A 25,776-nucleotide genomic window follows, 5' to 3' on the forward strand; every position below is an offset into this window, starting at 1 on the left:
CGGACTCGACGGCCCTTGCGGCACCGGAGTCGACGGCACCGTGCACTGCCCGTGCACTGCCTCAGCCTGAACCGTTTTTGTCGGAGGCGGCTGGGCTAACGGTCTCTGCGGACGCTTTGCAGAGGCCGTCTTCGGCGCCTTATGCTTCCTTCCTGGGGAGAGGGAGCGGTGCCGAGGGGCTTCGGCACCGGAGCGGCTCGGTGCTGCCGGTGCGCTGGTCGCCGAGGGAGGCTTCGGCGCCGGTGGAGTTGGCGCCGGAGGCTGGAGCGAAGCCTCCATCAGCAGTTGCTTGAGGCGAGAGTCCCGCTCCTTCCTCGTTCGGGGTTTGAAGGCCACGCAGATCGGGCACTTGTCAGTCCTGTGTGACTCCCCGAGGCAGCGAAGGCAGGAGTCGTGTGGATCACTCACCGGCATGTGCCGCTGGCAAGCCGCGCAGGGCTTGAATCCCGGTGCCCCGGGCATAAGCCCGCACCGGGAGTGGAAGAAGAGGGCTAACCCCTCTAATTCCCTACTTACACTATTAACTACTAAACTTGACTAACTATACAACTATACTAACTAAGTAATGAACTATATATAAAAGAAGAGATGGAGAAACGCTAGGGCTGTGGAGGTAAGGGAGCACTCCACTGTTCCAACTGGCCGTTACGGGCGGTAAGAAGGAACTGAGGAGCGGACGGGCCGGCTGGGGTATATATCCAGCGCCATAGCGGCGCCACTCCAGGGGGCGCCCAGCCGGCCCGCCGGAGTTGCTAGGGTAAAAATGTTCCGGAGAGCCGTGCACGCACGGCGCGCACACCTAAAATGGAATGCATAGGAGCAATCACTCGAAGAAGAACAACAGTTACTACGGTGAGTAACCGTCTTTTTCTGGGCTAAAAACCCATTTTCTCTGCATATCCATTGATCTCTAAAGTCACATTTGGCAACTGTTCAGCAGCTGCTATATATATTCAAGGATCCTTCTAAGAACAACATCTTTGGTAAACACTATAGTCAATTTGCTTGTTTCCAGTTTTTGTTGGAAGAAGTTGCCAAGACTGACAACTACTTTGAACAAGTAATTGCTTCCTGCAAGTCCAAGCTCGGCAACCTGTTTTCAACACTTTCACTTTATAAACATTTGGGTTCAGAACCAAGATGCAATAATTATTTGATATCACTCTCACACATGGATCTGGCGATGCTAAAGTAGAGCGTTGTACTACCAGCTGCAGAAAGCACAGGCCCCTGCCACCTGTGCTAACAGAGATTTCCCCTAGCAGGCAGTTATAGAGCAATCTGGATCCTCTGTCATGCAAACAATCTCTCTCTTAGTGTTTCTCAAATGTGGCCACTGTGGCTGCATGCGGCCATCACGGGATTTTCTTGTGGCCACAGCCTCCTGGTTGGTGGTTGGGGGGCGCAAAGCAGTGGTCCCTCCCACAGGGTCACCAGCAGGGGTTGGTCCCTCCCCCCTTCTGGAGTCACAACACTGTAGGAGCTAGGTGACCAGTGTGAATTCCCCACCTTCCTGGGGGAGGTGGGGCATGGGCTTCGGGCTTCAGCTCTGGGGTGGTGGGCGGACAGCAGGCTCTATCTCCCAGCCCCAGGGCTTCAGGCTCTGGCCCCAGGTTCACCCCCCACCATCGCCCTGGCTCCCACTGCCTCCTCCAGCCCCCCTAGTGCATCAGGACCCCAGGTTCCTGGCCTGAACTCACCCCCGCATGCCCTGACTCCTGCTGTCTCCACCCCCCTTGTCCAGTCCCCCATTGCCCCTGACCCTCCTGCCTCCTTACCCACTTCCCCATCCAGGATTTAATTTGTCCCCCAGCTTTCTAGGGATGAGTAAGTCTGCTGTGAAAAGTGATATTAACAAATATACAAATATCACTTTTCACAACAGCAGACTTACTAGCTAGCAAGTCTTAAAAATTAAAAGAAAATCAACCAAAAAAAAGCAAAACAGGCAAAGCACCTTATTTGTGTTTCTGTTTTGTTTAGGTCTAGTAAAGAATAGGGACAACTGTACATTATTTTTATTATTGAGTCTGCAAAAAAACCCTACGTAGATAAATTACAATGATTTGCACATTTTATTTGTTTTTCCTAAAGTTAATTAAATATTTTAGGAAAAATTGTCAGAGCGGCCACCAAAATTGTTGTTGTGAGAACCCCTGCACTAGGTCACTATTACTAATGTGCCTGATTTAAGATGGAAAAGTCTTCTTTAAATCCTTTAATTTTCTGTCTTACTGTACATTCCTCTTCATCAAAGGATGGAAAAGCAGCATTCTGCAGATAAAGCAGGCTGACGTGTAACTAGTGCATTATACTACCCCGCAATTCATTGTACATCACTTGTAGCAACTAACCACACAGTAGCACTGGAAATCATCTCTACTGGGCAGTTTCCATTTATTAATGCAGTTCCTTGAAATCAGCTTGGCTTTTTCCCTCCCACTGCAGATTGTGCAAACTAGAGGTATGTTTCTTTCAAGTCATATCAGGATTACCAGAAAGACAATTGCATTGCTTTGGGAGCACAATAAAAAGTGAATGACAAACACTGGATATAACTACGGCTACGTTTATGTCACGGAAATCACGGAATAAGTGACTTCCAGAGACCTCCATGACATTCTCTGCTTCAGCCCCAGGGGCCGAGGGACTGGAGGTGGCAGCCAGTGGAACCCCAGCAATGCAAGGTTCCAGCAACAGGCAACAGCTGAGGGCGGGGGCATTAAGGGGGAGGCACCTAGGGCAAGTGGCTGGGGGTGTCTCCTTTTCTCTTTGGGAAATATGGTCACCCTGCAGCTCCCAGCCACTGTGGGTGGAGGGAAGCCCCCCTGCAGCTTCCAGCTGCTGTGGGCAGAAGGGGAACCCCACAGCTCCCAGCAGGGGAAAACCATGGAGCTGCAGCAGCAAAAGTCACGGACAGGTCATGGCTTCCTTGAATTTTTGTTTTTTTGCCCGTGAGCTGTCTGTGACTTTTAGTAAAAATAACAATGCAAAATCTTAGCCTTAGATATAAACTGAAGATTAGAGAGTTGTGCTCTTAAAACTAAACAGTGCATCAATTTTAATGCAACTAAACTTTCATGCATCTGTAGCAAGTACAATGAAGTTTTAAAGCTGTTACTCTGCAGTATAGTTTTTGTGATGCCCTGTGTGGTTCATATAGTTCAGTCATGCCCAGAGACATGTGTATAAGCACTGAAGTATTTGATGAAAATATAAAAAAGCATCTGAAGTGAACTGTCAGTCGATTCATCGACAAGCAAAGAAAATGGCAATGTGTCAAGGTCATTGAGCAGCTGCTGTTTGAAGTGCAGGCCTAGAAGCAAATCAATAACTGCTGTATACTTTGGTTCATCTGAAGTGATCCAATTTCATCCTTGAGGATTCTGCCATCGTACTGACAGCATCTGTGGATGTATTGCTGGCCACACAGGGGCTTATACACAGTTCTCCGCATTTGTGGTTATCAGATCTCACCCCAGATAATAATATGCACAGATTTCCACCTTACAGTACTTGCAAAGCAACTATTTTGTACAGGTTCAGATTCCTGTCCTTTTCTGTACATTTTCTTATACTGAGCTTCCTTGACCATGCTGGATTTTAATTTGCAGCACACTGAAGTTCAACCTTATGAGGTACAGAGTAACTATTAATATGCTCTAGTCTAGACGCTATCAGCTCAGCAAAGACAAGAGAGAGTCTCCCTCTCTTGAAGCAGGAATGGGCATTGATAAATCTCCAAAACTGTTCACTTCCGACAAAATTCTGCACTCCTGTGGGGACACAGAATGCATACGGCCCACATATTCCTATGCTCCCTGTGCAGAAAAATGCAAAAGAAATGTGTGTGTGGTGGGATGGGCGGGCAGCCAGCAGCCCAGCCAGTGCGTCTGTTCCAGCATGCCTGGAGCAGCCTCGGAGATGCCAATCACTGCGGGCAGGGCTTGCATGCCTGCGGGGAGACGTTGGTCACTGTCAGGGGTGGGGCTGGGCATGCCTGCCCGCCTGCCTGCCAAAAAGCAAGGGAGACGGTGGGTGTGTCTTCACTCGCTGCGCTGGGCGCAGCTCCCAGTGCTGGGGCACTGGCTACACTGCCACTTTCCAGCGCTGCGAGCTGCAGCGCTCGCGGGTGAGCCAAGAGGTTGCAGCGCTGGAGAGCGGCAGTGTAGCCAAGGCCGGTCTCTCCGCACCGCCCCTGCCGCTCGTGCAGGGCTCGGGCACGGGGGAAGGCCTGTCCCAGGGCGGCCTGCCTGGGGGCAGCGGCACCGTTCCGCTCCTTAGCGAGCCGGCCCCCGGCCGGGGCCAGAGCCAGAGCGGCCCGAGCCCGGGGAACGGCAGCGGGGGCCAGCTCCGGGGGCGCTGCCGGGGGGGGAGCGCTTTCCCGCCGGGCCGGGCCGGGCTCTGCACCCCGTAAACCGGCCGGCGGTGGCGAGATTTATTCTCCTCTGGCCCTTTAACTAGGCCCCGCCCCATGACAGCCCGGGGTCACCAACGGGGACAGCAGCAGGCCACGCCCCTCCCGCAGGGCCCTGCGTCTCACGTCGCGGACGGTGCTCGCGCGGTGTGTTCCACGTCACCAGTTCACGTGCGGTCGCTTCATGTCGTCACCGCGTCGGCGCAGCCCCTACCTGGGCCCGAGAGCCAGGAGCCAGGCGCGCAGCCAAGGAGCCGCCCGGCCGGGCTGAGCGGGGCCGCGCACCGGCGGGGGAGGGGCTGCAGCCAGGGGGCGGCCAGGTACCACGCGGAGGAGCGGGCGGGGGCTACCGGGCGCGCGCGCGGTATGGGGGGGGCTCCCTGCGGGCCCGCGCGGTACAGGCGTCGGGCGCGCGCTCAACGTCCGTGTCGCGGGGGGCCCGGCCGCGTCTGACCCGCTTCCTCAGTCCGCAGGCGGCGCCCGGCCCGGCGCGGCGCGGAGCGGGATGGCCCCGCGGCTGCAGCTGGAGAAGGCGGCCTGGCGCTGGACCCAGACCGTGCCGCCCGAGGAGGTGACGCAGGAGCACATCGAGGCGGCCTATCGCATCGGGCTGGAGCCCTGCCAGCGCGGCGTGTGCAGGTACCGCCCCGCCCGCCCGGCCCCCGGGCCGCCCCGGGGTACCAAATTAAAATCTGGCGGGGAGCGCCCGGGCCCGGCGCCGACGGCCGGAGCGGGAAGCAGCCTCCCGCCAGCCGGAGCTCAGCGCCTCGCTGTCACGGGGTGGGGGGCGGCTCCTGTCCCCTTGGCTGCGGGTTCAGCCCCTCCCATCCGCCGGCCCTGCGCCTTCCCCGGGCAGCGCCCGGGCCGAGCGGAGCGGAGCCCCGGGCCTGCACAGAGCGCGAGCGCTCCCGAGCAGAGAAGAAATGTTTCGTCAGTTAACTTTTCTGTGCGTTGGAGAGTAGTCAGTAAAAACAAAACATCGGTGATTTTTGGGGTGGCTCTGTTCCTTTAATGCATTAACGTTGGACTTTATGCCTGGTGGAAACCAACCTGTTCAAACTTCAGAGGGACTTTCCATAACTGCAGAATAGCTATTTCTGTGCCCAAGATTGTGTACAGAAATGTCTTTGAAAACTCTCATACCACAGTAATAAATGTCTTTAGGTAGAAATGACACCATTAATGCATCGAGTTTAGTTTAAGTACGTTAAACAAACAAACACAACTGTTCTCCCCCCCCTTCTCCCCAATGGGTTATAAGTGCCCCCTGAACAGGTTACAACATCAAGCCCTTTCCACCATCTCTGACTTGTCACCATGTTGTGTGGGTGAGCAGGATGAAATTGTACATAGCAGGACAAAGCACAGGAGCACTGTCGAGCAATCATTTTGGCAGAGTCACCATGAGCTGTAGATTGTCTTTGTGAAAGTCAGTTTCTCCCTGTGTGGAGAAAGTGGCATTTTTGCTCATTTCAACAACTAAAACAAGGATTTTGTTTGGGTGAGCTGTACTGAGATTAACACTAACAGTACCTCCAAACCTGTTAAGTAAAAACCAGAGCCTATTGGTCATAAATTAAAGAGCAGGTACTCTTAATAAAGAGAACTTCTCAAGTTACTTCTGAGTGTTCTTTGTTCTGTTTTCTGTTGCCCTTTGTTTTGCAAATAAAAATAATTTGGTTCACCTTGTCTGCTGCATGTTTATGCACTAGTTACAAATGGCAAGTGTGTGGTCTATATTTTAATGTTTTCTTAACTATTTTTGTAGAAGAAACTGCAGAGGAAACCCAAACTGTTTGGTTGGGATTGGTGAACATGTTTGGCTAGGAGAAATTGATGAAAATAGCTTTCACAACATCGATGACCCAAACTCTGAACGGAGGAAAAAGGTAAAAGAAACACTTCAAACTGTAGCTCCAGTTTGGCAAATGCTTTCTACCTATGTGAGTAAAGCTTACATATGTGCTTAAGTATTTGTAGGTTAAGGCCCTACATAGAAGAACCCTCTTCTTCAAAGAATACCGTATTGACAGGATTCCCACTACTGGGTTTTGCTCCCTAGCATGAGTCTGGAATTCCCTTAGCTTTCAAAGATTTGAGGCACTAGCTGCTCATTCCCCATCTGAGACCAACTCTGAGTGCCTCAGTGCCCTAGAGCAGGGGTCGGCAATCTTTCAGAAGTGGGGTGCTGAGTCTTCATTTATTCATTCTAATTTAAGGTTTCGTGTGCCAGTAATACATTTTGACCTTTTTAGAAGGTCTCTTTCTATACGTCTATAATATATAACCAAACTATTGTTGTATGTAAAGTAAATAATGATTTTAAAATGTTTCAGAAGCTTCCTTTTAAATTAAAATGCAGGACACACTCTCCTCCCCCACCCCCAGACCAGTGGCCAGGACCCAGGCAGTGTGAGTGCCACTGAAAATCAGCTCGCACGTGTGCCATAGGTTGCCTACCCCTGCCCTAGAGCATTCAATTTCATTTCCTTGATGAGCAGAATGCAATGAGTTCTCTATAGTCTAAGGGTAGGGGGCATCCAAAGAAATCACCAGATGAGAACTACACTGGGGAGGGGGGAAATCGATCTAAGTTACACAACTTTAGTTTCGTGAATAATGTAGCTGAAGTCGACGTACTTAGATCTACTTACTGCGGTGTCTTCACTGCGGTAAGTCGATGGTTGATGCTCCCGCATCGACTCCGCTTGCACCTCTCTTCCTGGTAGAGTACCAGAGTCGACGTGATAAATCGACTCCCGCTGGATCGATCGCTGCCCGTTGATCCAGCCGGTAATGTAGACAAGCCCTTAGAAGTTCAAAATATTACATGCTTCCCTTCAAAGTTAAGAAACAGGACAAGGACGTATGTTAATATAAATGGAGTCAGATGATATCTGCAGATAAGCAGAATTACAGATGAACAATTGTCTCTTTAATGACATCATGTTGATTGGACACATACTGTTGGAGACTAAGAAGTTTGAAGGACAACTCCATAAACCTGTAGAGTCTCAGCACCAATAACTAGGTGCTAACTCAGCTAAAAGCAGTAGTGTAGAAAGAGCCTGACAGTCAGTATTATCAATCTGTTCCTTTTAAACAGGAATTAATTCATATAATGTTTTCTCTTTTTTGTTAGAACGCCTTTGTAGGCCTAACAAACCTTGGAGCCACATGCTACGTGAACACTTTCTTGCAGATGTGGTTTCTTAACTTGGAACTTCGGCAAGCACTTTACTTGTGTCCAAGCACCTGCAGTGAATATGTGACTGGTCAAGGTATCCCAAAAGACAGAGGTTAGTTAGCATCTCCGAAGCCTTTGTTTTGTTATAAGCAAAAATTGCTTTAATTATCTGAACAGAGAGAGAAGTTTTAATGTATTCGAATTAGCTACTCTGAAATTTTGTGAACCTTATGGTGTGAAGTCATTTTCTGCTTTATACAGTGAAACATGGTAAACAATATTAAGTGACTAGAGAGGGAAAAATTATAAGAAATATTAATTTTCATGTTTCAGGACATTATTCTACCATCAGCTGACTGGGGTTAGGAAGAAGATTCTACCCATAGGCATATTTCATGCGAGAACTTCAATCCCACATAAAGAAATTAGGTAGAAAAATCTGGCATTGGCCACGGTTGGTGCCAGAATAATGTACTAGATTGATTGTTCACACCAGCTTAGACCAGTGGCCCATGTTTTTTGTTTAGTGTGCTATAGGTGTGCTTTGCAGTTAATGTGGTTTAACAGTACACTGGTTTCTGTTTTACACCATGGATTATTGCATTGTAATAGCTGTTTTACCATGCTGCTTAAACTTACTATTGCAGCTAGTATTTCACACCAGATAAAATGAATTTTTGTCCATTTTTTGTGAGATATTATTTTTAGCCCATCATTTCATTTGATGGAGGAGGTACTCAGAAGATACGGTATTTGAAAGCAACAAAATACTGTGGAAAACCTCAAGTGTACAACATAACAGAATTTATTATTAACTAATAGCCTTAGGGCCTTCTCCTCCTACTGAGCGTTGGCTGTGGGAAAGGCAGCACAGTCTAAAATGGGAAAATCTGTCATCTTTAGAACTATGATTTTCTGATTCTTAATTTAACCACTTTAGAGCTCATGACGATTTATAATCTGAGCTGTAAACAAGGACAGCTTGTTTCTGACTATGAAGATGTGTATTAAAAATAGTTTCATCCATTGACTAACAAAAAGTAAATTATTCTAATTGGAATGACTTTAATTTTCTCTTGTATTGTTTTGAGAAAAACAGTAACTTTCTGATCACTAACTTGGGCATGTTTTTTTTCCCAATAGATTATGAACCCCAGACAATTTGTGAACATCTTCAGTACTTGTTTGCGTTGTTACAGAACAGTAATAGACGATACATTGATCCCTCCGGGTTTGTTAAAGCACTAGGTTTGGATACAGGACAACAACAGGTAGTCGAGGTTTTTAAATTTGACGAGCTTTCCTTTTGAACAAATTGGGCATGGTGGAACATTTATCCTGTAACAGAGCATAAAAGCCTGTTGACTGGATTGTCAGTAGGTATAAATTGGCATTGTTTGGTAGATTTAATTGGAGCTGTGCTGATTTACACCTTGAGGAGCTTCCCCTAGATTTAAAATGAAACAACTGATTAAAATCATACTGTCTTGCTTGCTTGTGCTTCTACTTTCCTGTTGCTTGACTAGAGCTATCATGTAAACAGAAGTAATTTGTATTTGTGTGCTGAGACACTGCAAAGCGGTCATGATGGGTCTCAAAGAGGTGTTAGAAACCCAGAAGGATAATGGAGCCACACTTGGGTGATTTGTTTTTTCTAGAGGTCATCTAATGCATCCGAGGGTGATGAGGAAGTTGGCTGATTTGATTGCAGAGCCATTGGCCATTATCTTTGAAAACTTGTGGCGATCAGGGGAGGTCCCGGACGATTGGAAAAAGGCAAATATATAGTGCCCATCTTTTAAAAAGGGAAGAAGGAGAATCGGAGGAACCTACAGACTAGTCAGCCTCAGCTCAGTCCCTGGAAAAAACATGGAAATCCATTTTGAAGCACTTAGAGGAGAGGAAAGTGATCAGGAACAGTCAACATGGATTCACCAGGGCAAGTCATGCCTGACCAACCTGAATGCCTTCTATGATGAGATAACTGGCTCTGTGGATATGGGGAAAGCGGTGGACATCATGTATCTTGACTTTAGCAAAGCTTTTGACACTGTCTCCCACAGTATTCTTCCCAGCAAATTAAAAAAGTCTGGATTGGATGAATGGACTGTAAGGTGGATAGAAAGCTGGCTAGATCATCGGACTCAACGAGTAGTGATCAATGGTTCCGTGTCTAGTTGGCAGCCAGTATCAAACGGAGTGCCCCAAGGGTCGGTGCTGGGGCCTGTTTTGTTCAACATCTTCATTAATGATCTGAAGGATGGCGTGGACTGCACCCTCAGCAAGTTTGCAGATGACACTAAACTGAGAGGAATGGTAGATACATTGGAGGGTAGGGATAGGGTCCAGAGTGAGCTAGACAAATTGGCGGATTGGGCCAAAATAAATCTGATGAGGTTCAGCAAGGACAAGTGCAGAATCCTGCACTTAGGACGGAAGAATCTCATGTACTGCTACAGGCTGGAGACCGACTGGCTAAGCAGCAGTTCTGCAGAAAAGGACTTTGGGATTACAGTGGACGAGAAGATGGATATGAGTCAACAGTGTGCCCTTATTGCCAAGAAGGCTAACGGCATATTGGGCTGCATTAGTAGGAGCATTGCTGGCAGATTGAGGGAAGTGATTATTCCCCTCTATTCAGCACTGGTTAGGTCACATCTGGAGTATTATGTCCAGTTTTGGGCCTCTCACTGCTGAAAGGATGTGGACAAATTGGAGAGGCCAGCGGAGGGTAATGAAAATGATTAGGGGGCTGGAGCACATGACTTATGAGGAGAGGCTGAGGGAACTGGGTTTATTTAGTCTGCAGAAGAGAAGAGCGAGGGGCGGGATTTGATAGCAGCTTTCAACTACCTAAAGGGGGGATTCCAAAGAGGCTGGAGCTTGGCTGTTCTCAGTGGTGGCAAATGACAGAACAAGGAGCAATGGTCTCAAGTTGCAGTGAGGGAGGTCTAGGTTGGATATTAGGAAAATCTATTTCACTAGGAGTGTGGTGAAGCACTGGAATGGGTTTCCTAGGGAGGTGGTGGAATCTCCTTCCTTAGAGGTTTTTAAGGCCTGGCTTGACAAAGCCCTAACTGGGATGATTTCATTGGGGTTGGACTAGATGACCTCCTGAGGTCTCTTCCAGCCCTAATCTTCTATGATTCTATGATTTTAATATTCAGTATGGCAAGTGTATTCTGGCCTTTTTAAAAGAAATGCCATAAAACATTAATTTGAGAAGATAAGAAATGATGGCATGGAACAGTGATTGAGTATTGTCACAAATTGTTAAATAAAAATATAAGAACTGCCATACTGTCAGACCAATGGCCCATCTAGTTCAATATCCTGTTTTCCAACAGTGGCCAAGGCCAGGTGTTTCAGATTAAATGAATAGAACAGGTAATTATCAAGTGATCCATCCCCTGTCATCCACTTCCAGCTTCTGGCAAACAGATGCTAGGGACACTCAGCATGGTGTTGCATTCCTGCCCATCCTGGCTAATAGCCATTGATGGACCTATCCTCCATGAATGTATCTATTTCTTTTTTGAACCCTGTGATAATTTTGGCCTTCACAACATCCCCTGGCAGCTAGTTCCACAGGTTGCCTGTGTGTTGTGTGAAGAAGAACTTCCTTTTGTTTGTTTTAAACCTGCTGCCTATTAATTTCATTTGGTGACCCCCTAGTTCATGTTATGAGAAGGTGTAAATAAAAGTGTTATTTATTTTCTCCACACCAGTCAAGATTTTATACACCTCCATCATATCCTCTTTTCTAAGCTGAAAAGTCCCAGTCTTTTTAATCTCTCCTCACACAGAAGTTGTTCCATATCCTTATCAAAGGATACTCCATTCCCTAACAAAGGAAGATTAATACACTTTAAACTACTGTGTGATGTTTTTACAACACAAGCGATGCTCTGAAAAAACCTCTCAGTCAAATATTTGTTTCAGTATTCTTCTGGGGAAAAGATTGGCTTACAATGTGGAGTTATAAAGTGAGAATAATGGGATTTATAGAGTATATAAGCCACTCCTATTGTTCAGAATCCTGCAAATTGCAATGCAGAAATCAAACACTTCTTAGCTACCAGCACTGTACCAATTTAATTCATGCTGCTATTCTCATGCTGTGTCTTAGTCTCCCGTTAGTCAAGTTCAATTTTTTCTTAGCCCTCTTGATTTGTATTTTTCTATTCATCATGCTCCATAGTAAGCTTTCTTGTAATTTGGTATGTGGGTCTCCATCACTGACATTTCAAGTAAATTGGAGAGGTAGGTTCTGACTCCACTTTTGAGTTGCAGTAAATATTACCAAGTATTGGTGTTTTGTTCTAGGATGCCCAGGAATTTTCAAAGCTATTCATGTCACTACTAGAGGATACTTTGTCTAAACAAAAAAATCCAGATGTACGGAACATTGTTCAAAAGCAGTTTTGTGGAGAGTATGCATATGTCACTGTGTAAGTAGTTGATTTAATTCTCTAGTGGTGCTTTCTTGCTCAGTGTTTGCCTATTCTTTTGGTCACCTTTCTACAAATATTGAAGGCTTTTTTCGGGAGAGAGAGGAAAGCATGAAGGAGCCTTTTAAAATCTGTAGCAGAAGGGAAGGTGACTTCCTAGTTTAAAAATTTAACACATGTTTTCAGTTTTTTTAAAGTCTTGAGTTTCTTAAAAATAAGATGGCATAATTAACATTCTACAGTTTGCCTATTTTTCTGTAATTCATCCTTTAGTAAAGGAAAGTAACTCATAAATAAATATTCACCTGAATTAAAGTATGTAGATTAATTCCCCATATCGAGAATATGTGATTTTAAGTTGTCCCAATGCCTGTTTTGTTTCCCGGTAGTGGAATTGTAAATTATATTTGAAACATAGCATAAAGATCAGTTGTAAATGGGCATTTCTGCACTTCCTGCTAGATGCTGTCTTCTCTCTGTACAAGGTCCTCTTCTGTAACCCATGCAGTCTTGGAAAGAGTGTGTTGGAGATCATTTAATACAGTCTCTCTCCTGGTTTAACAAACAGTAAAATTTTATGATGGTTAAATTACTGACACTTTAAGCCACATACTGATCTATTTTAATTTATTTTTAATTCTAGCTGTAACCAGTGTGGCAGGGAGTCCAAACTCATATCGAAATTTTATGAACTGGAGTTAAATATCCAAGGGCACAAGCAGTTGACAGACTGTATCACAGAATTTCTTAAGGTACCAACTCCTATGGAATCCTACTGTTTCTGTAGCACTCACAAAGCATTAGTCTCCTTGCCTGTTGAGAGAGTGTTTAAGTTTTTCCCCCTTTTGTTCAAGAAGTGCTTTAATTTTCAACCTGGCATCACAGCAAAGTTAGTGGTCAGAGCTGTGAATCTACTCAGTGGATTGACTAGAGTAACAATTTTAGTTTTCTATCCTAAATGTGGGCTCAGTCCTATGCTCCCAATTCAAATAAAACTTCTAATGAGTTCAGAGAACAAGGTGTGTGGTAATGGCAATTAAAGAGACATCTAAAAATATCACACCTGTCTGAAAATAGTCCACCTAAAATTATTAGAACTGAAAGATTAGAGAATATTTCTGTTTGTTTACTTTTTAGTTCATAGCACTGTATATAAAGTCATTTTCCTTGCTTCCCTGATTTGTCAACTGGAGAGCTTTTTTAAAAAAACTAAAATATTGGCAGGTGGCTCTGGAGAAGCAGCATCAGCACCTATATCTGCTTTTAATGCATGTTTAAAATTTAGCTAGAACTCAAGGGTGTTTAAGGTTTGAGTTATGAAGGTCATTAAAAATATTAAGGGCAGAGTTAATTAAAAGTTTAGTCTTTTGCCCTGTAAATAGTCAGATAGTTTGGTGAAGCAACTTGTTGGTCTGCTTGTGAAAGGCCTTCTACAATAAAAAGCAAACAAATTAATATCTGCAAATCTAATAGATGCATTAGGAGGCTACCACACCCCAAAACTACAGTCTCTTCACCTTGCAACAATGAACTTGGGCTTGAAGGTTTGCCTTACAATTAAAAGGCAAGCCTTCTCGCTTACATTTGGCCCTTGTTGATCCACATTGGGTTAATTTGGCTCAGCATGGGGAAAAGGATCCATCTATATGGGTCTCATTGCATGTTCATTGATAAAATATGGCTTTCTATTAATTCTGGCCATATGGCCATGCCACACTACCTATGTGACCTCATTAAAATAGAATTTTCCGCCATCTTTCTGGTAGAAGCTAAATTTGCACACATCTCTGTACTGTGGAGGGCAGTTTTGATAATATGCCTGATACTGCAACTAGGGCTTCTGACTTCAGTCTGGAAGACGTGGTTTCCTCAGACTGACAGCTGCCTATTAACAACTCTGATAATTTTACTGGGTGGTGAACCCAGAGCTTTCAGTATCTTATATACTGTCTTGTACTATCACTGCACAATATTTTGGAATACAGCTTGAATGATATAGTTAGAATTCTCACATTTTAACTTGGTTCCTGTGTATAGTTTTGAATCTCAGGCTAGAGCATAGAATTAACATTGCACTCTCTTAACATGTACTCATGACCTTTCTTTTTCTCTTGGTCAGGAAGAAAAGTTAGAAGGCGACAATCGTTACTTTTGTGAAACTTGTCAGAGTAAACAAAATGCAACAAGGAAGATAAGGCTGCTTAGTCTTCCATGTACACTCAACTTGCAGCTGATGCGTTTTGTGTTTGACAGGTAAGTGACCTAACCTGTATGTGTTGTAAACATAGGAAGGATATGGGTCATTCAAATGCTTGTAGTTACTTTCTCTGCTTTGGCTTTTACTTCATACAACTTGGTTCTATTCAGCAAGTCTGAATTGAGTTAAATTATATGAATTTGAGCATTTGTGCACTTAATTTTTTGTGAAGTTCATTTAACTATTCAGTAGTCTCATCTGTTAAAATACAGTAGTGATTTGCAAATTAAAATTTTAGATTAAATACGCAAAAAGATGTTTACTCTCCTTGCTGCATTGAATACTTGTACATGAAAGTCTCATAATTTGTTTTTGAATAGACAAACTGGCCATAAGAAAAAGTTGAACACTTACATTGGCTTTTCTGAATTGCTTGATATGGAACCTTTTATGGAACAAAAAGGTCAGTTATACACAAAGTATTAATTTACTAATTGTACCAATACAGCCATTAGCTGCCAAGATCTTGCCTGAACCTGTCGTCTAGCTGAAAACAACTAAAATAGTTCTGCTAATAAATGTCATTTCTGGCTCTTAACCTCTTTATTTAAAATGGAAGCTTACGCAGTGCTTGTCCTCATTTGATAAACCAGCAGTTGAGATTAGGTACTTTAATAAAAATTCCTAAATTTCAAACTGGTGTTTGGAGCTCTGGCTACCAGATTGGGCAGTTAAGAATGCATACAGCACAGTGTTTGTGGTACTGGTCTCTTTGGGAAATAATAGGGAAAAAAATTACACTGTTTTCCTTTATATAAGACCTATCCACAAGTCTTGGTACAGTTCTTAAAAGAACTTTTTTGCTGCTTATTTTTCACCTTAGAAGTATCAGATGATCAAACCTTGTGTTCTTTGTATTTCCTGGTGGATTAAAAAAACTGCCTGTTCTCTTTCAGATGGTGTCTATATATATGAACTTAGTGCGGTTCTTATACACAGAGGAGTGAGTGCATACTCTGGTCACTACATTGCTCATGTGAAAGACCCACAGACTGGTGAATGGTACAAGTTTAATGATGAAGACATAGAAAAGATGGAGGGGAAGAAATTGCAACTAGGGATTGAGGAAGATCTAGGTAAAACCTTTAAGTTGTGAGTGCCCTTTTAAAATAACTCTTTTCACCAAAAACATGGAGGCTAAATCAATTGCCCTGATACATGTATTGAGTGCTTTGCAGTCATAACTTTTACATTTTTTTGAGGGTAACTAATGAAATTGCAACTTAATTAGTTGAAGCTAATTTTTAACCCTCACCCCAACCCCATCTGATTGTTGAATGTCTTACGGGTCTGGTGATGACTGACTTTACTTCAGTTCTCTTATAGATTGTAATATGGCAAGTAGTGTGCACATCAACCATTTTTTAAACAAATCCTTGTCTAGGTAACTTGCAAATCGGTAAAATGTATGCAAAGCTGTTTCGTCCCAAACCAGCACACAGAATGGGGCTTTATTATTAGACAGTAAGATTATTTTTAGTTACCTTTTGTATATTTACTTCCACTGAGGAGTTTATTCTTTATCTTTTTGAAGTGGACCTGAAAAGTTTTCATAAATCTTAAAACGAAAACATTTTTGGAGCAAAAACTACAGAACAATGTTTTTATCTTTTGTCACTTTTCCTCTTCTTTCTGTCCCCTTTCCCTGCTAACCCCCTCCCCCCATATCTGCTTACATTGGCACTGTTGGTCTTGACTTCTCTGAGTTTGCTGAAGAACTTCAGCTTGCTCTGCTTGCAGCTGATGTGGAGGAGATATTAAGTTCTAAACTAACAGTCTGCGTGCCTGAATCTGCAAAGTCCTATGCCTGTGAGTAACTTCAGTGAGTCAGTGCTCGGTATCTCTGAAGATGGGTTTGTAGACTTGGGCAGAGTACTGCAAGAGGCATTTAAGAATCTCCATTCTAGTGCTTTAACAAAAGCAGGGAAGTGTAAGACCAGATTTTTCTCATATAAAAAGCAAGCTGACTAACTTAAAAGGCCCTCAGTTTTCTGACAGAGCACCATAAATATGGCCTTTAGGATTTTTTAAATCTATTTTTTACCTGAGCCACCATTTGTTTTATAATTTTTTTCTGGGGAATCCTGAGAACAACACCAAACATGCTCAGACCTCTCCTGTCTTCGTGCCTCCCTCCTCCCTGACTTCCTCCATGCACACACCTATCTGATGTCTCTTCATTTTCAGCTTTGCTGATTGTTGCTGGTAAAGTTAGTCATGAAGAGCATGTATGTGAACTCCCACTAGAGCTGTGATGTTGTCATGCTTAGTGCATGAGTGATTAAATTGACCCTCAACAAAATCATGAAGCCGTTTATACACAGTGCTGTCAAATCCCAAAACACTGAAAAATGGTTTTCTTTAATCTTTGTTCTGTTAGCCTCACGGGTTACTCCTTGGTTTACTTGTAACAGTAGGTTAAAACATTCAGATCACAAACAGTATTGGGCCAGGGTCCCACAAAGTTTCATCCGTATGAGGAACTTTAAGCACAGATGTAGTCCCACTGAAGTCAATAGGGCTGCTCATGTTTTTAAAGTTAAGTATGTTGATTAATATTTGTGGTATTGGAGCTTTCATGTGCAAAGAGTTATAAATATAAACTTTGTTCAGTGTGTGTTAGTGATTTTCCTAGCTCCACCCAAGACCTGAGTTCAGGTTCTTTCTCCAGTAAGAGCAGATGCCATCCCAAACATATACAGCAGTGGAAGGAGTTCTGCTTCAGGTATTGGAGGTCTGCTTATCTGCTGCAGGGAAACACTCTTAAACTCTGGCCCTGCAGGGGGGGCAGATTTACAAATAAGTGTAGATAGTTATGCTGGAGGGTTAAGCGTTTGTGGACCCTATCAATGTAGTGCTGGAGTTTCCCAAGAAATAACAATATATGCCTACAGTATTTTCCATGTGTTGTATTAAAGGTTTGATCATAAGCAGGTTTTTCCTTCAATTTAAAAAAAAAAAAACTTTGCTTTTAAAATTGCAAATATACATACATATTTTTGTAAACTTTCTTTTTCTGGCAGGCTGGAGATTAAGATAGAATTACAGGTTCAGAAATATTGGTTGGCATTATATAGCCAAATTCTTTCCATCTCTTAAGTCCAGTTAAAGGTGGAAATTGAACCAGCCACCCTGGAATAACTCTTTATTTCCTGCACTGCACTTTGAGATTTATAGGTGTCATGCAGTGGGAAAGGATACGTTTCTGTTATGTGCATAAAATGTTTTATGTTATGTGTATAAAGCAATGTTTAAATTCTCTGCAACCCAGTCTGAGTAAGCATTAGACCAGGGGTCGGCAACCTATGGCACGTGTGCCAAAGATGGCACGCAAGCCAATTTTTAATGGCACGCGGCTGCCTGCTGGGACTCCGCGTGCCATTAAAAGTCCTGCCAATGCGGCAAGCCGCGGGGTCTGCGGTCCCGGGCCAGAGCGCCGGCCAAGCGCAGCAAGCCGCCAGCCCCTCCCCCGCCTTCCCCCAGAGCCCTGCCGACGCGCGTGCAGCGCTCTGGGGGCTGGGGCTGCGCGCTCCCGCGGGGCAGCGTTTGGCTCCGTGGAGAGGTAAAGTCGCTCCCCGCTCATCCAGAGCCCTGCTGTTGCGCGCACATCGCTCCGTGAGGCGGGGTGGGGCTGGGCAGCGCACGGCGGCGGCAGCGGGGAGCCTCATGGTAAGGGGGCCGGGGGGTTGGGTAAGGGGTGGGGGCAGTCAAGGGACAGGGAGCAGGGTGGGTTGGATGGGGGGGTGGGATCCCGGGGGGTGGTTAGAGGCGGGGGTCTCTGGAGGGGGCAGTCAGGGAGCGGGGAGGGTTGGATGGGGCATGGGAGTCCCGGGGTCTGTTTGTGGGGTGGATAGGGGACAGGGAGCAAGGAGGGTCCTGGGGGAGCAGTTAGGGTGGGGGGGGTCTCTGGAGGGGGTGGTCAGGGGACAAGGAGCTGAGGGGGTTGGATGAGTCGGGAGTTCTGGGGGGGGCTGTCAGGAGGCAGGGGTGTGGAGAGGGGTTGGGGCAGGCAGGGAGCGGGGTGGGGGGTTGTATGGGTCCAGAGTTCTGGGGGTCCTGTCAGGGGGCGGGGAGCGGTTAGATAGGCATGGGAGTCCAGGGGGTCTGTCTGGGTGCGGGGGTGTGGATAAGTGTTGGGGCAGTCAAGGGACAGGTAGAGGGTAGTGTCCTAGGGAGGCAGTCAGGGGACAAGGGGCAGGGAGGCTTAGATAGGGGGTGGGGTCCCAGGAGGGGGTAGTCGGGACAAGGAGCGGTGGAGGGTTGGGGGTTCTGGGGGGGGCAGTCACCCAGCGCTCTGCCCTGAGCCCTGACCCCCTTCCCCACACACACACCCAGTTCTCTGCCCTGAGCCCTGCACCTCCACGCCCCCCCAGGCCCCTGCCCTGAGCCCTGTACCACCCAGCCCTCTGACTCCTTCACCCCCCCCCCCATGACCCCAGCCCTGACTCTGGCACCCCCACACATACCCAGCCCCCCTACCCTGACACCTGCACCCCCTCACATGCCCCCAGCCCTCTGCCCTGACTCTTGCACCCCGCACATCCCCACCCCCACCCTGAGCACCAAACGGGAGTCACATTCCCGCCTGCACCCCTCACACCAAATGGGAGCTGCCCAGGGAAGTGCCCCCACACCCAAACCTCCTGCCCCAACCCTGATCCCCCTCCCTCATTTTAGCTCCTGGCCAGACCCTTCACCCCCAGCCCTGTGCTCAGTGCACTCCCACCCTCAGCTCAGTGCAGAGAGAGGAAGAGAATGGGCCAGAACCAGGGAGAGCGGGCCGGTGGCGTAAGATCAACATTTTAATTTAATTTTAAATGAAGCTTCTTAAACATTTTGAAAACCTTGTTTATTTTACAATACAACACTAGTTTGTTATGTTATATATAGACTTGTAGAGAGAGACCGTCTAAAAACATTAAAATGTATTACCGGCACGTGAAACCTTAAATTAGAGTGAATAAATGAAGACTCGGCACACCGCTTCTGAAAGGTTGCCGACCCCTGCATTAGACAGTGGTATTTGGTATAAGGAAATCTGCATTGATTTGACTTGTACACAGTACGCAGGCCAAACTGTCCGTATTATGTTGGAGGAAAGTTCTGGTGAGGTTGGAGATAATGTGTATGTGTTAGGGAGGAATTGAAATGAGATGTGCGATACTCCCCATTTAAAGGAGAATAAATATGCTGGAATACATGTTTATTATTTTTTGGCTTCTGTACCTCAGCAGAGCCTTCTAAATCTCAGACTCGTAAACCCAAGTGTGGGAAAGGAACTCACTGCTCTCGAAATGCTTACATGTTGGTGTATCGACTGCAAACACGGGAAAAATCTCTAACAGCAGAAGTCCCAAGTAAGTGAACTTGGACTCTTCAAACCTATTCCTGTCAGATGCAGCAAGGCCTCGTACGTCTGTTTGGGCCAGTTTCCCAGAGGGAAATTAGCACTTCTCTTAAATACTTTTTGCAGCACTGAGTCCAGTAGAATAAAAGCTTACTTTAAATGATCCAACAATTATTCCAGCAATAAGCACTCTCTATAGTACACTGGTAATTATAACTGATACTTATTGAGTAGTCTACTGGTCTTGATAAATGCACCAGCAGCGGCTTACTGATATTTGTTACTATTTGACTTGCTAAGTATATACATAATTTTTTAAAAGAATTAAGTTTTGCAATGTATTCTTCCACTATGAAAAATAGTTCCTAGGAAAGTGGAAAGAATAAGAGCAAAAAGACCCTACATACCTTTTTATCTCTATATTTCATATATTTGTGTTGTGTCTTCACAGTTTGTCTTCCACCCCTACTGTGCTCCTCTCTCTCTCTCTCTCTCTCTCTCTCTCCCTCTAAAAGCCAAGCTGTCTTTTCAGCAGCAGTTTGTGGCCCATCAGCCAGTCTTCTCTCATTTTCTTTCACAAAATTATTTAGAATACTGGCAAGTTACCCCAGTTAGCTTTTCACTAAAAAGAGTGGAGTGTCTGAAAGGATATCCCTTTGCAGTTCAAATGACAGTTTGACACTCTGTATGAAGGAGGGTAAGTTTAAAATTTCATGCCCATAACCACTCCGGGTCCTTGTCCTATCGATGTTACCACCTGAACTCCTGTAACATAATAGGTGTGAGGCTTTATCATGTGTGTTGAAGTAGACCCAGTTGTTAACAGCAGAGTCAGTGCACATCATCACAAAATGCTCAGCTGGTCAATCAAAGTGGCTTTGAATAATTAGTGCCCACAGCCAGATTCTCATTTTAATTTTTAAACTAATTATGTCCAAAAGTTAAGCATAAAGCTAAATAATGATGGCTAAAAGATGTCAGTGGTGTATATACTGTAGCGAGTGTGGGCAGTCCTGGTGTTTGACAGTGGCTCAGTTCTCTTGTTTCTGTCCGAATGGCCTGCTACACCTCGCAAGTGCTTGTTACTTCTCTTAATGTGAACAAAGGGTATAAGGCCTGGTCTACAGTAGGGTGGGGGGTCGAACTAAGGTATGCGACTTCAGCTACGCAAATAGCGTAGCTGATGTCGAACTACCTTAGTTCGAAGTACTCACCCGTCCAGACGCCGCGGGATCGAAGTCCGCGGCTCCCCCGTCGACTCCGCCACTGCCGTTCGCGGTGGTGGAGTTCCGGAGTTGACGGGAGCGCGTTTGGAGTTCGAACTATCGCGTCTAGATTAGACGCGATAGTTCAAACTCCGAGAAGTCGAACGCTACGCGTCGACCCGGCAGGTAAGTATAGACCTGCCCTAAGGAATATAAGAGTGCAGGCCATTCACGGATTTTTCATTTAAGTATTCATGGCCTATCTTAGAGCTTCGAGGAGGTGGGAATCCAATTGGTGAATGGATTTAATAATAATACCTAACAAAGCACTATATATGAATTGTAATTAATCTTCCTGGGGCACTAGGCATGGAGGTGTTAGTCCTGTTTTAGCGGGTGGGGGAAGTAAGGTGTTGGAGTGAATTGACTTGCCGCAAGCCACACAGCAGGTCCTACTGATGGCAGGAATACACCTGGGGTCACCTGAGTCATGGCCTCTTGCCCTAGCTGCCATGCCATGCTGACTGCTAAGTTAACTGTAAAAGTGAAAGGATCAACCTGAATGTATTGAACTAAATACATTGTCCCAGAAACATAAATTTTTTAGCATCAAGGTTAAATAATATTAAGAACATTCTGTGAGATTTGTGTAGCACCTGTCATGATGGTAAAATGAAAAATACATCTGAGTTAACATTTCCCAAACAGCTTAGTTCTTAAATTCTAAATGTAGAAGAAAATTTCACAGGAAATATTTTGCACCTTCTTTGTACCATTACTGTAAGGATGTAGGCAGTCTTCTGTCCTTTCCCCTTTGTCCTCTTTTCACTATTAATTGACTGCTACCTCTGTTTTGTGTTAGGCCTGTTATTGCACACCTTCGCTTATTTTTCCTCCCTTTCCTTCCCCCTTTGTGTGAATTCCCATCATTCCCACAGTTTCCATTTCTTCATCTGAAGTATCCTATTTTATTTCACTGGTGACACTAAAACTTCCAGTCACCCTCCCCTTTCACTTGAATCAGCAGCCTTTCAGTTTCCCTGCCTGTTCCCTTTAATTCACAGGAGTTCTTAACAGTTTTCTGTGCTTATCACTAAACCATGTAGAACCTGGATCACTAGGATTTCATATGTGCCCCCAAATCCTTCTTGCTGGCCCTCTGGTAGGTGGTATTAAGGATTCTGGTGTGCTGCTGAGACTGAAGACCCAGGTTTTCTGCATCTCAATAGGAAGAATGATTGCTCCAAAGAAATAGAGAGGACCTGTGGGTTGCTGAGATGAGTGGGAGGCAAGAAATAGAACCAGGGGCCTCAAAGAGTAGTAGGAACATCACTGAAACAGCCTGGTGGGCTCACAGTCTGCAGCCCTTCACCATTACAGCTGTACAAAAACTCTTGCTGCTTTTTTCCTTAGTGTTTAAAACAACATATTATAGTACATTATTGGTAATCCTTTCAAACGTGAAAAGTATTTGTCACGCACCAAAGGTTTTTCTAAACCACTGCAGGTATCACGTCCTCCATAGTAAACTCTGTTGGGCAGTATTAAATCATTTGCATCCCACGTCTCTTTTACATTGAATTACCCATATGGGCACAAATACTGAAATGTAAATATTGTCGAGAAGGAATATCCAGGCACTTGACTTCTAGAAAGACTCTGTATTTCATTATTTGTGTGAGGAAACCTTTAAGCTCAGTGGTTGTTACCATTGTATATTACTGCTCACTGGGAAAATTGGCATAATTGACTTTAATTTTGGCCATCTTTTTTTTTTTTTTTTAAGACAGAGTAGGATTAGTGGTAGCTAGTACTTCTGCTTTCTTTCTTTCTTTCTCCATAGCTTTTCTGCAGGAGCTCGTCGAACGGGATAACTGCAAGTTTGAAGAGTGGTGTAACGAAATGGCAGATATGCGTAAACAAAGCGTGGTCAGAGGCAAAATCAAACATGAAGAGGTGAAGGAGCTCTACCAAAGGTTGCCTGCTGAAGCTGGTCTGTAAGATATTCTGGTAGTATTTTATAGTAGACCATTGTTAAGATTAGCACTGTAAATAAATCACTAAATTAATCCTATTTCCCATTTATGTATAAGTTCATATAGTGGATGTTACTCCCCTTTTCCTCGTAGCCTTTTGTGATCTGGTATTTGTGGTAGCTACTGCAAGACTTTGGGCAGTGGAGAACGACACTGACATCCACTCATTCTCTACCTCACTCAGACTTCCTGCTGCTGTAGATTTTAAAGTACCTAAACAAGATTTGGAAGGTGTGAGTTTGAAAATATTAATATAAATTTACAAGTGTTTAATTTTCTGCAGGAGCCTTTCCCCAAAAATTCATTCCTTTTTTCTTCAGATATGCTGTTTGTTTCTGGATCATTAGTGCCACATTAATACATGCTAGCACATGAGTTCATGATCAGAGCATATCATTAGAAGCTTTTAGATGCTATTGTTTTTTTCCCCTTAGGAGAGAAGGGCATGTTGACCAACACTTAAGACTACAGGAGAGGATGCATGATCAGTGTTGCCTTTCCCCATAATGCTTTCTGCCACAACCTACTTTCTTCTTCTTACTCGTTTTTCCTGTCTCTCATTATAACTGCCATCAGTGCCGTCTCTCCCTGTCTTTCTCTTTCTTGATTTACTCCCTCACCCTCAATGATGCCCTTGTCAGTCACCCTCCTGTGCTTTTTCCTTGTACCACCAGTCCCGTTTTCTGCTGCCCTATGAACAGCTTAGCTCACTGTTGATTGATAGCACTGACAAGGAAGTAACTTAGGTAATCCTGCATCTCCAGCTCACTTGCATGCTTTGGTGCTGCTGATCCAAATGAATCAGCAGGTAATAGGTCACACTTTCACTCAACCTTTTGCCAGAAAGTCATAAATTTAATTCTTACAGACACTTGGAAACTCCATGTCGGCAAGTTTTTATCTATGAGAATTCCATGATGGGGTGGCCAAAATGTGAGGTTTTGGTTTGCAAGAAAATTTTAGTATTTTGGAATGGAAGCAGGTTTTACTGAATTTTTTTGCAAACTGAAGTCACTCTGAAAATTTCATTTAATAAAAACACCGAAAATAGGGTGTTCCAGAATAGAAATATGGGAAATTGACATTCTTGTGAGTTTACCCATTGCCACCACTGCATAGTTGAGGTGAAGCTGACAAGAATATCAGTTTCAGCCTGGGCTCCAAAGGCTGCTGTCACAGAGCAGGGAGGTTAGCAACCCCAAGAGTCCTAGCCCCAGCTGGGGCTCCCAGTGGTACTGCTTCAGAATGGGGAGCCTACCAGCCCTGAGAGCCCCTGTAATAGATTCAGCAAAACATTTCCCTTCTGATAATTGGCATTTTCTGGTGAAACTAAGTTTAATCAGGAAATTTCCAACCAGCTCTCTTCCAGGAGTCACTCTGTCCAGAGCTTTGTGTGTCCCATGAATAAGTTGTCACTGACTGATTCTTCTCTCCTTTCCACTTTTAACTTACTGCCTTTTTCATGTCTTTAAATACTAAAAGTTTGATTTATTCCTTTCTCTCTTCAGTTTTCCATGGGGTGAGGGTACAGATATGTGCTATGGTTGCTTTATATAGACAGTATTATCCAAAACACGTCTCCTAGAAACTTTTTCAGTAGTTTTTAATTAAGATTGCAACTCCTTTTTATAAAAAGCGCAAGCAGACTGTGATATTTCAGTTTAGTTCATAAAATACTTTGGCCAAAATTTTCAAGATTGGATTCCCAAAATTTACACTTGATTCCAAATTAAGGCACCTAAGTACAAGGCCTGACTTTTCTTCCAGAGATATTGAGCACCAACAACTTTAGGTCAGTGAGAGCTGCATCTAGAGCTCGACACCTCTAAATATCCAGTCACTTCTGTTCAGATTCTTAACTTTAAATATCCAGGTTTGAAAATTATGGCATTTATGCTTAAAACTAATGAAAAGCTGTGAAGTGAAGGCAGGTGTTCACCCTGGATTCCCTACTGTTGGATCCATGCTCTGAGTGTACACCTCTACCTCGATATAATGCTGTCCTTGGGAGCCAAAAAATCTTACCGCATTATAGGTGAAACTGTGTTATATTGAACTTGTTTTGATCCACCGGCGTGTGCAGCCCCTCCCCCCCGGAGCACTGCTTTACCGCGTTATATCCAAATTTGTGTTATATCAAGGTAGCGGTGTATTTTTGAAGTGCCATTGCTAAATCGAGGATGCTGGTGCATTCTCTTCACAGATATGGGTCACTTTTGGAGAACAAGAATTACAAGTAATTTCCTGTCACTTTGGCTTTCTAAACAGAATTAGAATAGTTTGCTATTGGTGATATTTATTCCTTATATAAATGTTCATATCTCACTTTGACAGGTTTCCAGACAGTGCGCACTCATGCTGCTTACATTTTGGAAATCAAGTTGGTGGTCCAAGTTTCTCTTTCAGTTGCATGAATTGGGATTTTTTTTGTCCCAAGATGTTCCATTAGAAATGGTTTAACTGAATCCTCCAGAGATTGTGGCCATGTTTTATGTAGAGTGAATACAATATAGCCATAGTGAAGCTTACACTTTTTCAGATAAACCATATTTATGTAGAATCATTTCCTGAGATGTAGAAGCTGCAGATTGTGCTGAGGAACAGTTTGAGGCCTAAGATTATGAAACGTCCAGTGTTCATTACAGTACATAAAGTATTTGGTTACAGCTTTGCTGTGCCTCTCTATACGAAATGTGAAGGATTGTTTCCCCATGTTCACTTTATAAATGCAACTGGCAGTGGAAATTTCAGAAGTGTTGTTGATGCATCAGCCAGGTGTATTTAATTTCCTGACCTCTCCCTCCCTCCTTTCTTCATCCCCCTACCCTGTTAATTTCCCAATATTCTTTTAGAAATGCCAGTGATTATCTTTTCAG

General features: G+C 44.5%; 1 protein-coding gene across 2 annotated transcripts in view; it reads left to right on the forward strand.

Annotated features, from left to right (window-relative positions):
- Window positions 1-4,582: 4,582 nt before the first annotated feature.
- USP48 (ubiquitin specific peptidase 48) overlaps window positions 4,583-25,776 on the forward strand; it is a 55,065-nt gene continuing 33,871 nt past the window's right edge. Inside the window, exons 1-12 of one of the 2 annotated variants that reach the window (XM_044996128.1) lie at window positions 4,583-4,737; window positions 4,884-5,056; window positions 6,186-6,306; window positions 7,560-7,716; window positions 8,748-8,875; window positions 11,931-12,055; window positions 12,699-12,807; window positions 14,175-14,308; window positions 14,633-14,715; window positions 15,209-15,388; window positions 19,544-19,669; window positions 22,708-22,857. In XM_044996128.1, coding sequence (XP_044852063.1) covers window positions 4,923-5,056; window positions 6,186-6,306; window positions 7,560-7,716; window positions 8,748-8,875; window positions 11,931-12,055; window positions 12,699-12,807; window positions 14,175-14,308; window positions 14,633-14,715; window positions 15,209-15,388; window positions 19,544-19,669; window positions 22,708-22,857 — 1,447 coding nt within the window. In that variant the 5' untranslated portion in view covers window positions 4,583-4,737; window positions 4,884-4,922. The remainder of the gene's footprint in view (window positions 4,738-4,883; window positions 5,057-6,185; window positions 6,307-7,559; window positions 7,717-8,747; window positions 8,876-11,930; window positions 12,056-12,698; window positions 12,808-14,174; window positions 14,309-14,632; window positions 14,716-15,208; window positions 15,389-19,543; window positions 19,670-22,707; window positions 22,858-25,776) is intronic. The other variant, XM_044996129.1, reaches the window with a different exon arrangement.

This window comes from Mauremys mutica, chromosome 21 (genome assembly GCF_020497125.1).
Source record: "Mauremys mutica isolate MM-2020 ecotype Southern chromosome 21, ASM2049712v1, whole genome shotgun sequence".
NCBI lineage: Eukaryota > Metazoa > Chordata > Testudines > Geoemydidae > Mauremys > Mauremys mutica.